Source organism: Aquila chrysaetos, chromosome 9 (genome assembly GCF_900496995.4).
Source record: "Aquila chrysaetos chrysaetos chromosome 9, bAquChr1.4, whole genome shotgun sequence".
Lineage (NCBI taxonomy): Eukaryota > Metazoa > Chordata > Aves > Accipitriformes > Accipitridae > Aquila > Aquila chrysaetos.
In genome coordinates, this window is record NC_044012.1 from 43,232,085 (window position 1) to 43,244,480 (window position 12,396).

The 12,396-nt window shown below is 57.8% G+C and overlaps 1 protein-coding gene across 8 annotated transcripts; it reads right to left on the reverse strand.

Annotated features, from left to right (window-relative positions):
* Positions 1 to 1,494: 1,494 nt before the first annotated feature.
* On the reverse strand, positions 1,495 to 12,365 carry TESC (tescalcin). 8 transcript variants are annotated; one of them, XM_041125879.1, is made up of 9 exons: positions 8,142 to 8,242; positions 5,938 to 7,028; positions 4,219 to 4,288; positions 3,107 to 3,187; positions 2,711 to 2,850; positions 2,557 to 2,618; positions 2,379 to 2,486; positions 1,869 to 1,916; positions 1,495 to 1,762 (listed from the first exon to the last, which is right to left on the reverse strand). In XM_041125879.1, the coding sequence occupies exons 2-9, from the start codon at positions 6,239 to 6,241 to the stop codon at positions 1,685 to 1,687; spliced, it is 891 nt and encodes a 296-aa protein (XP_040981813.1). In that variant the 5' UTR covers positions 6,242 to 7,028; positions 8,142 to 8,242; the 3' UTR covers positions 1,495 to 1,684. The 8 variants fall into 8 exon arrangements, with proteins under 8 accessions (XP_040981813.1, XP_029880587.1, XP_040981814.1 ...); XM_030024727.2 differs by lacking the exon at positions 5,938 to 7,028 and having other exon boundaries at positions 8,142 to 8,269; XM_041125880.1 differs by lacking the exons at positions 1,495 to 1,762; positions 1,869 to 1,916 and having other exon boundaries at positions 1,923 to 2,486; positions 5,938 to 6,169; positions 6,423 to 7,028; positions 8,142 to 8,243.
* Between the last annotated feature and the right edge of the window lie 31 nt (positions 12,366 to 12,396).

Genomic DNA, 12,396 nt, shown 5'->3' on the forward strand with positions numbered 1-12,396 from the left:
GCTGCACTGGAAAAACCAGGACCACCATCGCCATCATCTCCTCCCCGGCCCCGATGCTCAGCCCTGCCCGCAGCGCCGGCACCAATCCTGGCTCTCGCCACCCAGCCCAGGTCGAGTACCATGTGCCAGCGCCGTAACGGCTCGAACTCCACCAGTAACGGCTCAACCAACACCAGTAACAGCTCAACCAACGCCACGGATGGCAGCGGCGCTGTCCCACGGCTTTGCGGCGCATCCAGCCTCGGCGTGGTGGCATCCCCCCGTGTGGAGCCGCGAGACGGGATCGGCTCCGTTCCTGCGGCTCCTTCCGAAGCCAGGTCAGCCCCAGCCTGTCCTCGGTGCCGCCGAGCAGCACGGGTCTCTCCAGGACAGGACTGCATTGCAGGGAAGGGCTGTCCTTCGCCGGGTTTAGCGCGGCTGCTCTCCCGCTGCTGGCTCTCAAGAGCTGCTCCGGTGCAGGGGCTGTGGTCCAGCAGCTGTGAACGGAGAGCGGGGTTTTTTGGAGAGGCAAAGCTACAAAAGCCTGCAAGGGCAAGTCCTTATCTACGCTCTCGGTGCGGGGATGCCTGGGCAGCGCGGAAACCCCCGCCGATGCGGAGCTGGAGGAGAAATTGTTCGTGCCCTGAGCCGGGGAGATGCCGGGCGCTCGCTGCCCACGGGGGGATGGAGGGGGCTGGCGCCGGGGCTGTGCGTGGTTGTGCATCCATCGCTCCCTGCAGCCTTCACTCACACGCGCTGCCGGCTGCTTGCTGTGGCGGGGGCTATTTTTCCGTCAAGCGTACATGTCACCAGGGGAAGCTATTTTTGATAAAACAAACAAATCTTTCCAGCTTTTCTAAAAATAGCCATTGCCCTTTTTTCTCCCCCTCCCTTCCCAGCTCAGGCTGCCTTAGAGACAGAAATCCGCCTCGAGCCATCCAGTTATTAATACCAGTAAACAAACCCTTATCTCCGGTGCCTTGTTCTAGCGGGAACATGTGGGGGCGGGAGCCAACCGGCTGCCAGGAGCCCAAGTCCCCATGTCCCCGCATCCCTGCTGCCTGCGCCCCAGCCCCGGTGGGGGGGATGCCGGTTGCAAAGCCCGGGCCCCGGCATGGTCCCACGCTGCTCCTCCTGCCTGGCTTCGGCTGGCAGATGCAGCCAAGGTGGCTGGTTTGGGTTTAAATTGGGGTTATTCCTTGTGCCGCTGCCACCTTCGCTGGCTTGAGCATCTTGTGGGATACAGAGGGGGATGTGGCCCTTCCAGGTGCTGAGGATGCTGCCTTCACCTCCTGCCCCTCAGCATCCCCATCCTTGCCTGCACACGCTCCCCATGGCCTGGGGATTGGGGGGGTTTACGGCACAAGTTGGGCAGCTCCTTTCCCAGAGCAGCACATGGCAGAGGCTAAAAATTCGAATTTATGGGGTAACCAGGATTTGTGGAGGCTTTCTGCACTGGGAGAGACCCCGCCAGCCACTGGGCCATGGATGGACAGAGTATTTCTCAGCAAGGAGTAAAAAGAGAAATACCTTTTATTACAGATAAAAGCCTCTTATGTTTCTAAAGAGCAGAAGGCAGCCCCACTACGGGACAGGCACGTGGGCGGGTACAAAGCGCTTGGTGCCAGGAACACGGAGCTGCTGCAGAGTCCTCGTCTTCCTCCTCCTCCTCCTCCTCCTGTGGCTCCCCGGAGGGAGCCGGAGGTCAGTAGCAGTGCGCGATGGTCTCCATGTTGAGGAAGCGGACGTGCATCTTGGTCTCGATGTCGATCCCCTGCCACATCTGCAAGGGGAAGGGGGGTGAGCGGGGCCGGGGGGGCCAAACGCCCAGGTCCCTGCCACCGCCCGGCACCCTCCTCCGGGGAGAGACGAGCGGAGATGCCACCAACCTTAAGGAAGTCTTCGAAGGTGATGCCCTCATACACCTGGTCCGGCCCCTGCGCGCAGCAAGAGAGAAAACATTACAGCTGCCCCACGCCGATGGGGCAGGGGCCTCGGGGCACTGGGTGACCAGAGGATGGGTCCCTTGGGGCTGTGGGACACGTCTCCCATGGGCGCACAGTGCTGGTCCTGCACCGTGCCCCATGGCCAGCCCAAAATTGGTTCCCAGAACCACTATGGCTGCAAGGACCTGCCCTTTTTATAAGCACTAAAGCCCCAAGCACTGAGGATCGTGCTTTATGGGATGCTCCTTGCTTATCACCCTTGGACTCTTATAAGGGAAAAAAAAAAAAAAACCAAAACAACCCTGAAAGCTGCTGCCTGCATAAAAATCTTCTCCAGCCAAAGCAGCCTGGGGACAGGGAAGATGCGCCGGGCAGGATGGACACCTTCCAGCCCTGTTTTCGATACCATCTGTGTATCTCTGTGCCACGGTAGAGCAAGGAACCGGCTCCCACCATTTGTCCCACACAGATGCTGGCTGCCTCCATCATGGCCCCGTCAGCGATGGACCGCGCCGACTCCTTCTCCAGGTGAGGGTTCCCCGACAGCAGCTCCTCCACCACCTACGAGGCAGCGGGTCAAAGCCGGGGCCGGGAATTCGGTGGTGATGGGGCAGGAGGGACCATACGTTACATTTCTATACTCCTGCAGCGTGATCTTCCCGTCGTGGTCCGAGTCATACATATGGAAGAGGACTGGGAGGGATGAGAGGAGCATGGCAGGGTCAGGGCAGCCCCTTCCCACCATTCCCACCCTTCCCCGGCCCTGGGCTTTGGGCGAGCCTCACATTTAAGTTTCTCTTTCCGGAAGCGATCGAGTTGCTCCTCGTCCATGTTCATCTCGATGGGTCTGAAGTAGGACATGATGGTCAGGAAGTCTTCGAAGTTTATCTCATCCGCCAGCCCATCCGACTCCTGCCGCAGGTTCCTGCCAAGAGCGGAGCCGCCAGTGACGGGCAGCCGGGACCATCCCAGCCGCCCGCTCCTGCCTGCCGCAGAGCCCGGCGCGTCCCTCGGCAAAGCTTTAGGACTGGTTTTTCCCTAAGTCCTAGCTTAAACGTCTGTAATTTTCACCTTGGCTCCATCCCAGCCTTTAGAGAGAAGATCTTTGCCCAGCTACATCCCGCTTTCAGAGGATAAACCAATTACCCCGCCCCTCCCCACGGTGCCGGGGATATTCTTACCGCTTGTCGAAAAAAGCATGGACGATTTTCCCCCTAATTGGGTTGAACTCCAGATCGGGGATGCTGTCAAAATTCTCCTTGCTGCAAAGGAAACAGACACAGCCCAAAGTGTGAGGGAGCTGCAGAGGAGGGAGATGCTGCGACAATCACTGAAGGGCTGGGGCAGAAGCCCCGACCCCATTCTTTCAAAGCAATCATGAAAAAAAAAAAAAAAAAAAGAGGTTTAGCATGAAAACCCCTATTTGCCTCAATTCAGACTGAAAGCGAGCCGCGCTGCCGCATCAGGCTGTGCTTGGTGCAGCTACGGGGGAATTTTGTCCCCACTAAAACGGGTCTTTGGGAAGCTCTGGGACCCTTTGCTTGGCTCGACCTGCAAACGGCTGCATGGTTTTTCAGAGTTTTCCCAGGAATAAGTTCCTGAACGGGGTTTGACGAGGCGAGGGAAGGAGCTTCTGCCATCCACCGTCCCCTCGGCTTCCTCTGCCCGGCACCGTCCCGCTGCTGCCCCGTGTTTGCTGCACAGGCACCAGCTCGAGCCTGTGCTGGTCATTTGGGATCGACTTTTTATAAAGTAAATGAGCCGAGAAATAATCTTGGGGGGAGTGGAAGCAGAGGGCAGCTGGGCTCCCCGGCCCGCGCTGGCTCCTCGCGTGGCTGGTGAAGCTGGCTGGACGTGCCAGAGCTTTTCCGAGAAAGCGGAGTCATGGCTTTGGTGCACAATTGCCTGCAAAGGTGCCTAGGAGGGGGGAAAAGGGCAACTGCAAACCCCCCTGTCACTGCTGTGTAGGGACTGACTTACTTCTCACTTTTCCTCCCCAAAACTGTTTTTAAAGCTGGAGAAAAAATGGGAGGCAGGAGCAACCCTGCTCTCAGGCCACTGCTTCACCACTCATTTTTCCTCATATTATTTGCAATGCCACACTGCAGAGAGCCAGCTCAGCACGGCCCTGGGATGACCGGCAAGGACGCGCTCGTTCTCGCAGCCCGGGGAGCCGGGCACCCCGACTAGGCACCCTTCGCCAGCCCGGCGAAGGCAGGTGCCACGGGTGATGCTCTGACCAGACCCCGGCGGGACAGGGATCGCCCCGGCGGTGGAAATGGAAGCGCCGTACCGGATCGTCAGCTGGTCCCGGCTCAGCTGCTTGAATCGTCGGTGCAAGTGCTCGATTTGTTCAGAGGTGACTGTTGGGGGAAAAGAGAGAGGTGATGGGGAGGGGGGGGGAGCTCCATGGGCACAAGGCAGCTCCTGGGGGACCCCGGGACACCCATCTGCAGAGCTCGAGTCCTGCCCAGGGACACAAGGAGTCTGGCAGGCACCAAAACCTGCCACAAAGCTTGTTCCCTGGGAGAGGGACACCGCCAAAGCCCACCCTGTCTGGCAATAGCCAAAAGGCTGCCTGCTCCGCATTGTTCCCGCAGCGGAGTACAGCCTTGGGCACTTTTTGGCACAGTTTTTCCCCATCCCTGTTTCCCTTTGGTGGCTCTATGCAGCTCTGCAAGGTCCATCTCACTGCGACGGTCCCTGTATGCTCTGTCCCTTGCTTGCTGCGGGGGGGGACAACAGGGTGATGCCAAGGGCTGGTTTATCCCCAGTCCCGGTCTGCAGAAACTCCCCTGGCCCAGCCTGTATGGCATGGCACAGCAGGATCCCACCTCCTCCAGTTTAGGATCCTCGGTAGCAGACCCTTCAAACAGGCTTGAGCATTTAATTTGGGGTTTGCTGGCGCAGTGGGCGGGAGCTGTGCCCTGGCAGCACATCTCAACCTGCCCTGGGGCATCTCTACTTGCAGCTGGGAGGTTCATGTGCTCATGTCAGCAGCCATGCCAGGTGACAGAAAATAACACTAAAAAAACCAAAAAGAAAACCCCACAGCTGACAGCAGCCACCTGTGCCTTGCTGGAGGAAGGAAAGGCTGAACATAGAGGAGAAGCATCCGTACCCAAAAAAACAAAGCTGGGCTTTGAAATAGCTGCTGCTTCTCGCAGAGAGCCGGGGCACCGGGAAGCCCCGACCCATTGGGGCAGGTGGCTGTGCCCACCGCAGCATCAGCCTGGGGTAGGGACTGGGATGCCCATCAACCTTGCCTTGAGCCCCACGAGCGCTGAGGTTACGGCATTTTTTCACCCCCTTAACCCCATGCCACAGCTTATTTTATTTTTTTTTTTCCCAGCTATTCTCTACAGGCCATAACCAAGCTCTCCAAACCCCTGAAGACACGCAGAGCCTGACTCTCTCGTGCAAATATTGACGGTAGCCATTCCCAGGAGCCAGGGAAGCGGCTTTCAGCTCTGTTTGCTCGAGCTGGTGGCGTCTGTCCGGGCGCCAGCTGGACCCGAACGCTTGCTGCGGCCCCGGCCGGAGCCGGGCACGGAGCAGGGCTGCGCCGGCGGCTGGTTGTCAGCCTCTCCCGGTGGCGCGGAGAAAGATAAAAGCATGTTAAAGTATAATTGAGGGATTGCAAATGGTTAACTGCTGCGGCTGAAAAAAGACAAGGGGTCAAGGCTGAGCTTGGGTGCTCGCTGGCTGGCTCCCTCTCTCTTTTATTATGTTTAAATAATGTCCTTCGCTCCGTTTCTGACTGTTGTTTCACAGCCTTGGAATAGAAACTGTATTGATCAGTAAGGCTGAGCATTTACAGACCTTTATTAATGGACTGGAAAACCCATTTGTGCTTGTTGCTGGGGCTCTGTGCCTGCCCAGGATCTCTGCCCACGCTGGCAGCCACCAGCCCCTTTGCAGGATGAGGCCATTTAAGCCCCCCCTGGTTGGGCTTTAGGGGGTCCCCCCTGTGAACCCACTGGCTCTCAGGTGGTGATCACCACCGATTTACCTATATGATGTTTTTTTTTTTCTCTAACTCCTCTCTGGTGCTCTGCTGCTGTCCACACACGCACACAGAAACTTTCTCTGGACTTTGCTTTCCAATTTAGGCCATGGAGAAGTGACCTTTCACTTTCTCCCTTGACAACACCACCGTCACCATGGGAGCAGCTGGGCCACCAAGCCTTCAACATCTGGGACTTGGTTGTACACCAAAATCTTTGATCTCTCAGAAAAATGTCCCAAACACCGACATGCCAAAAAACTGGGGTCACTGGCTGGATGCTCACGGTCGGTCCAGCCCCGCTCTGCATCCAGCCCACAGCTGCAAGGCAAAAAAGATGGCTCTTCCCCCCGCTCCTTCCCCAAACCCAGGTCTTCCTCGCCTGGCCCCCAAGCTGCAGCGCAGGGCTGCGGTGCAGGCAGGTCTCTGAGGACTGCACCGTCCTGCAAAGGGCGGCAGCGCGCGGCTGCTTTCCAAAAAAAAAGCTGCACCTGCACAAAGGGCAAAGGCTTTCCTGCAAGAAGGACTGGCTCAAGGGCAGGAGAGGCTGCTCGTATCACTGAGAAACATCCTCAGCGCTCTGATGCTGCAGGCCCGTGTCCAAGCATGGCAACCTATGCTTATAGGGAGGGAAAAAAAAAAAAAAAGGTATTTAAACTGAAGGGTGCTGGGTTTGCTGTTTCCCAGCCTGCAGCAGTTTGTGCTGCTCAAGCAAAGAGCATCCCCCAGGGAAGAGATGCGCTGGAGGGGCTCAGCCCAGCGCTGCCTTCCCTGTGCTGTGTTTTGCCTCGCTGGACCAGCCTGGGTGTGGGAAAAGATCACATCGTCCCGGGAAGAGCCACTGCAGCACCTGGCAGACGCCTCTGCTGCAGCTTCGTGATCAAGCACGCGGCAGCAGGGACGGGAACGGGCCCCGACAGCCCCGAGCAGAGAGCTCTGGGTGACCCTGCGGCTTTTGGGGTTTAAAGCAGTGGGGGAGAAGGTGAAGAAACAGGCCATGAGTGCATCCTCAGGACCCGCAGGGATCCCTGCCCTGTCCCTGCTCCTCCCAAGGGTGACTGTGATGACCTCCACGAGGTTGTACGGCAGCAGCGAGTCTGTGAAAAAAAAAACCAAACTTGCATTCCCCAGGTTTTTCTAGCAGCAGGCACAGCACGGTGGGAGCCCATGCACCCTGGTCAGGGCACAGGGTCATCACACTCCCCCTCCCCACCCCTGACCTCTGGTTTCGATCGATGAGACTTTTTGGGGTGTTTCCTTTGTAAACCCTCCTCCGGGACTGATTCCCAGGGGCACTCGGGCGTGAGGCAGGTGCCTCCCACGGGCAGATGCCAGAGAAAGGCCCACGGGCAGCACTGCCTGCGTGGGAGCTGCCTGCTGCAGCAGGGTCCCCAGGCCAAGGTGTTCCCCAAAAACCTCCTCCCACCCTGGGCTGCCACGCTCGCACCCTGGGGGGGGTTCCCCAGGCTCCTGCCTGCGGGGAGGGCTGTTCACCCCGGGGTGCTGTGGTGCTCAGCCCTCCCTGGAGGAGGAGGAGAGGGGAGGAAGGGCGATGTGCCCATAGGACCCGTAGCAGGGCCGGGGAGAGTTGCTGGACCCTCTCAGCCCCGGCACATCCTTTGGCTGTGGGCAGAGTTGCCTTCCTCCACCCCTCGCTCCATCACAGCCTGCTCTGAGTACGGCAGGAGCTGGAGGAACCAGGCAGGAGCATCCCGATCTCTGCGCCCAGAGCTGGCCACATCCCGGGGCATCCCGGAGGGATGACATATCCCAGGAGGAACACGACCACCTTGTCCTACGTGCCGAGTCCTGCTTGCAGCTCTAGCCCACGTCCCTGCTGCAAACCACCCCCCCCCCCCCCCCCGCCGGGCGTTACGCACCGTACCAGCCCCCAGAGCATCACCGGACGGACGGCAGCGGAGCCGGTGGCTCCTGGGCGAAACAGCGACGTGGGGACAATTTCTTGCACCAGCAGCGTGGGTGGGTGGGCAAAAGCGCGGCTGGAGCTCACACGTGTGCACGCTTGACACCCCGGCTGGGTGACACCGGGGGTGCATCCCTGCGGGTGACATAGCTGCATTCCCCCCCCCCAAATCTCCTTCATCCCTCCATCCCCCGGTGACATTGCTGCATCCCTCCCCGGCTGACATGTCCCCTGCGGGGCCGGACAGCCAAGGTAGCCCCGGGGACCCGCGGCGGGCGATACTTACAGCCGGTCCTGTCGGCCAGCTCCCGCATCTCGGCGGGCACGGAGTGCGCGGAGCCCATGCCGGGCCGTGCCGTGCCGGGAGGCGGCGCGCCGAGGGCCGCTGCACCGGGATCCGCCGCCGCCGCCGCTTATAAAGGCGGGCGCGGCAAGGAGGGAGGCGGCGGCGGCGGCGGGGCTCCCCCGGGTCCCTGAGCTCCCCGCCGCCGCGCCGTCGTTAGGTTCCAGAGTTAACAGCCTCCCCCACCACCACCACCACCCCGCGGGCCGGCGTGGATGGGACCCACCTCGGTGAGGGGGCGGGTGCCTCATGGGCTGGTGGCACTTGAAGCCCCCCGGCCTTGCCCACTCGTGGCAGGAGAAGGGCAGGGACTGGCCCCCCCATACCCCCCACTCCCTGCCCAGCCTGGCTGTAGGTACTGGGGTCGGGGGGGGCTCCCCCACCGTGGCAGGAACCCCAGCTCCTTCGGCTTCCCCCATCCCCGGCTCTGTCCAGAGCCACACAGGGCGCTGGGAAGAGAAAAAGGGGGATAGATAGAGGGGCAACACAGCAGCCCCCCCAAAAGAGAGAAACCCAGCCCTCCTTAGGGGCCAGAGGCACCGGCTGTGACCCCAGGCGGTGCAGGGCCAGCGGGCAGGGAGAGGCAGAAGCAGGCAGGCAGGTTTGGCAGGGCCCGGTGCAGAGGTGGGGGTTTCTGTCACCATTTCTCTCTCTCTGCCAGACCGGGCTCCAGCACTGGCAGCGACACGTCAGCCTCCCACGAGCGCAGGGGAAGAAGAGCAAACCGCTTTGAAGAGACAACGCAGTGGTTTTAAGACGGGCAGGCAGCTCAGAAAGCACAGCACGCTGTGGCAGGAGGTAGCAAGCCAGTGTGGTTTATTTTTTTTTTTAAAGCCAAATATAAACAGGAAATGAACCAAATCATTTCCAGCCTCCAGCTGCACCAGATCCAATAAAATACCTGGTTAAAAAAAAAAAAAAAAAAAAAAAAAAAAAGGACAGATGTCCCCATCCTGCAACCTCAGCTGTCAATGTCAGAGGGACCCTGAGGCTCAGGAGTCCTCAGCCTCCAGGCCTGGGGCAGACAATTTTTCATCTAATATGTCTTTTTGCCCAGCCCAGGCACCCCCAGCCAAAAGGAGGAGGGTAGGAGAGAGGGGTAACACATGCACTGCTCTGCCCTTGCCCACGCAGCCAGTCCCTGTGTCCTCGTGTGGGGGAAAAGCCACCAGCCAGGCAGGCAGGACCAATGGAGCTGTGACATCCCTTGGAGATGCTCAACCCTGAGCAACCTGGTACAAAGCTGAAGGTGGCCTGGAAGGGATCAGAAGACCCTCAGGGGCCCTCCTCCAGCCCGGAGTCATCTTTTCCTCCCCTCGCCCTCCTCTGCTCAGCGGCAGAGGCCCAGAGGATGCAGCTCTCCGCCACCCAAAGGCAGGGCTGGCTGGTGCGTAGGGCCCAGGGGCCTCTGTTTTTCCCCCGTAAAGGTTGATGACAAACCGCCAAGGTTTGTCACAGAGGCCATCCACCCAGCCCTCAGCTCTGGGGGCTGTCAGGGCACTCCGCAGTGTCCCCCCGCCATGGCCCTGTGTGTCAGGATGGGTCCAGAGGGGTGGGAAACGCTTCCCAAGAGGATGCTGCACCATTAGCCATCCCTCCCCTGCCCCAGGGAGCGCACCTTGCTGGTGGAAGGCCCTGAGCAGCTCTTCAGTCTCTCTCACAAGCAGCAGCACATCAAGACATCATCCTGTAAGGGAGGACAACCCCCCCCAGGAGGCTGCTGCCCACAGCCCTCGCTCCCTGCTAGGGGAAGTCTGGGAACGGCACTACCTTTATAACCTACCGGACCCAGTGGCACCACTCAAAACCAGCCCACGACTGCTGCTCAACTCTCTGTGCCGTTTTCCTAACGATCTGGACAGCGATTACTACTTGCTTCCTGCCCGCTCTTTCCCACCCTCTGCGTTTTTTCCTTCACCCTCCAGAAAGCCATTTTAATGTGATAGCACCCTGGCTGTTCTGTGGCTGCTCATTGGGACAGCAGGTCTGTGAAGTCAGCCAAGAGAAGGGTTGCAATTCCACCTCCTCCAGAAAGGAAAACATCCCTTTTCCCAAGTGAACTCCGCACAGATACGACAGGACAAATGGTGATGTATATGCATATGTATCATCTTTAACATAGGTACATTCACGCAGACCCAGACATTACTCACGGACACAAGGAACTTTTGGGATCCACTGCTGTCTTCTGGGGGAAATGCTGACTGCAAAGACGCCTGTGCTGCCAGGAGAGAAGGAGGGGTCAGAAGACCCGCCTGATGCATAGGCGAACACCTCATGCGTGACCTCCATCGACCCAAAGAGGCACTTCCCGGCTGTGCTGGACCTCGGATGCTCAGCCTGTGGGAACTGATGTGCATTTCAAGAGGTGCTCAAGCAGGGATAGAGAGGTAGCCTGGTGGGTTTTTTTCCAGTTTTCCCTGGCCACCCTGGATGCTTGGGCTGAGGTCTCCCACAGCTGCAAATACTTACGTGGGAATTCCTCCTCACCAAGACCAAAGACTCAACCCATAGCATGCAACACAGCCTACCCCACGGCCAGCGGCAGGACAGAACGGGGCAAGGGGCATGCCTAACCAAACAGGAACAAAAAGGGGGAGCCTTTACACACCATTTCCTTTGGTTTTGCCTGAAGTCCCAAAATGGGACTTGGACCCTGTGCTGATGTTGTGCGGTGCCTATTGAAATGCCTCCAGTCTTTTCCGAATTTGGCACATACAAGGCTGTGTCGACGCTGCTGGACGACACCAACACCCACATAACCAGGCACTGACACGGTCTGCACAGCAGGGTAGGCAGGCAGACCTGTCCTGAGAGCACAGTTTCTCTACAAAACATTTGCTGAAGTGACAAGAAGTTTTAGTTACAGGGCTGGCTGTGTTGCCTTGTGTATGCAAGTCACTTGCAGTACCTCTGTCCCCTATTGCACAGTAACGCTCCCCTTTTGCACCCCATGCAAAAACGGAAATCGTTAAGAGTCTGTGGGTGGGGGAAGTGAGCGTGAACCTTGTAAGAAGCAGCTCCCACGCTTCCTCCTTGTCCAGACTCTCTTCAGAGTACAAACATAGGGTGGCCCCAGACAGATGGGTATAACAGGTTCTGCCAGCTACTCTGGCACCCCCATCCTAAAGTATACAGCATGTTTTCAAGTGGGTTAGATACGCACTGTCCAGCACCAGTTTTCAGAGAAACTTTGGGCAGCTTTTTGTTGACTCCTGTGGCTTTTTTATGGCACAATTCGACCTGGCATTGAGGCAGCACCTCTTGCTGAGGACTCCTATAAGCTTGGTATGTAGCAATTCCCTTGATGCACTTGAGAGGGGCAAGGTGTGAACAGACTGCCCGTTTGGCAGAGGGGAGCATAAAGCCCCGGGAAACTCACTGATATCTATGCTGCTGCAGAGCTACCCTCATCAAAGCTGAGGCTGGGAATGGGGAGCCCAAGCCCTGCTCCTGCATGCCTGTTCTCAGCTACCAGTATCAACCTTGTGACTCAACAGACCCATTCCCAACCTTGCATCCCTGCTAGGAATCTTTTGGGATCTGCTTTCAACCCTCAAAAAGGGTTGGAGGGTTGGGGTCTACTCCAGCCCTCAAAAACAAGAGATGGATTTTTAAGATTTTTGCCTAATGATTCCCTACCCTGCTTTCAGTTGGATCCATTCTGCTTCCATAGAAATTCTTCAGCTCCTACCCTCCCTCCAAGTTCATTTCAGTACAGACTTCTTTAAAGACACAGTTCTACCTGGAGTAGAGCACCTTCACCATTCCTCAGCACTAACCACACAGGGCTCTTCTTCCTAAAGCACCAAGATTCCTGCACACCACCACCACTCTGCTGGCAAAAGAGCTGGGCTTTCAGTATTTATTTCTCGTATTTAATCAGTGCTCAATATTTCAATAGGATGGCATGCAGTTCAAGCATTCTTTTAAGAGAAGGGCTGTGTGATTTCACGTGGCGATACCTGAAGTGCTATAATAGACTAAGAGCATCCACCTAACTCTACAGGGCACAGTACCTAATTCTCATCTCTGACATAGCTACTGTATTGCAACTGGACAGTGACAGGAGACACTAGTGGCAGCTAGTCTATAGACATTGCTTTGGAAACCACAAAGATATGCAGGCTCTGTGTATGCACAAACGCTGTGTCACTCTGCACCCCATAATACCTGAACCCAGAGGAAAACCTTTTCT

Excerpts from the sequence above, each read along its gene's own strand:
- TESC (XM_041125876.1), bottom strand. The coding sequence starts at position 6,241 with ATGCAGAGCGGGGCTGGACCGACCGTGAGCATCCAGCCAGTGACCCCA. Across the intron at positions 2,619-2,710 it reads CCGGAAAGAGAAACTTAAAT|TCCTCTTCCATATGTATGAC; the intron begins GTGAGGCTCGCC and ends CATCCCTCCCAG. Across the intron at positions 2,487-2,556 it reads CGCTGCAGGAGTATAGAAAT|GTGGTGGAGGAGCTGCTGTC; the intron begins GTAACGTATGGT and ends GCTGCCTCGTAG.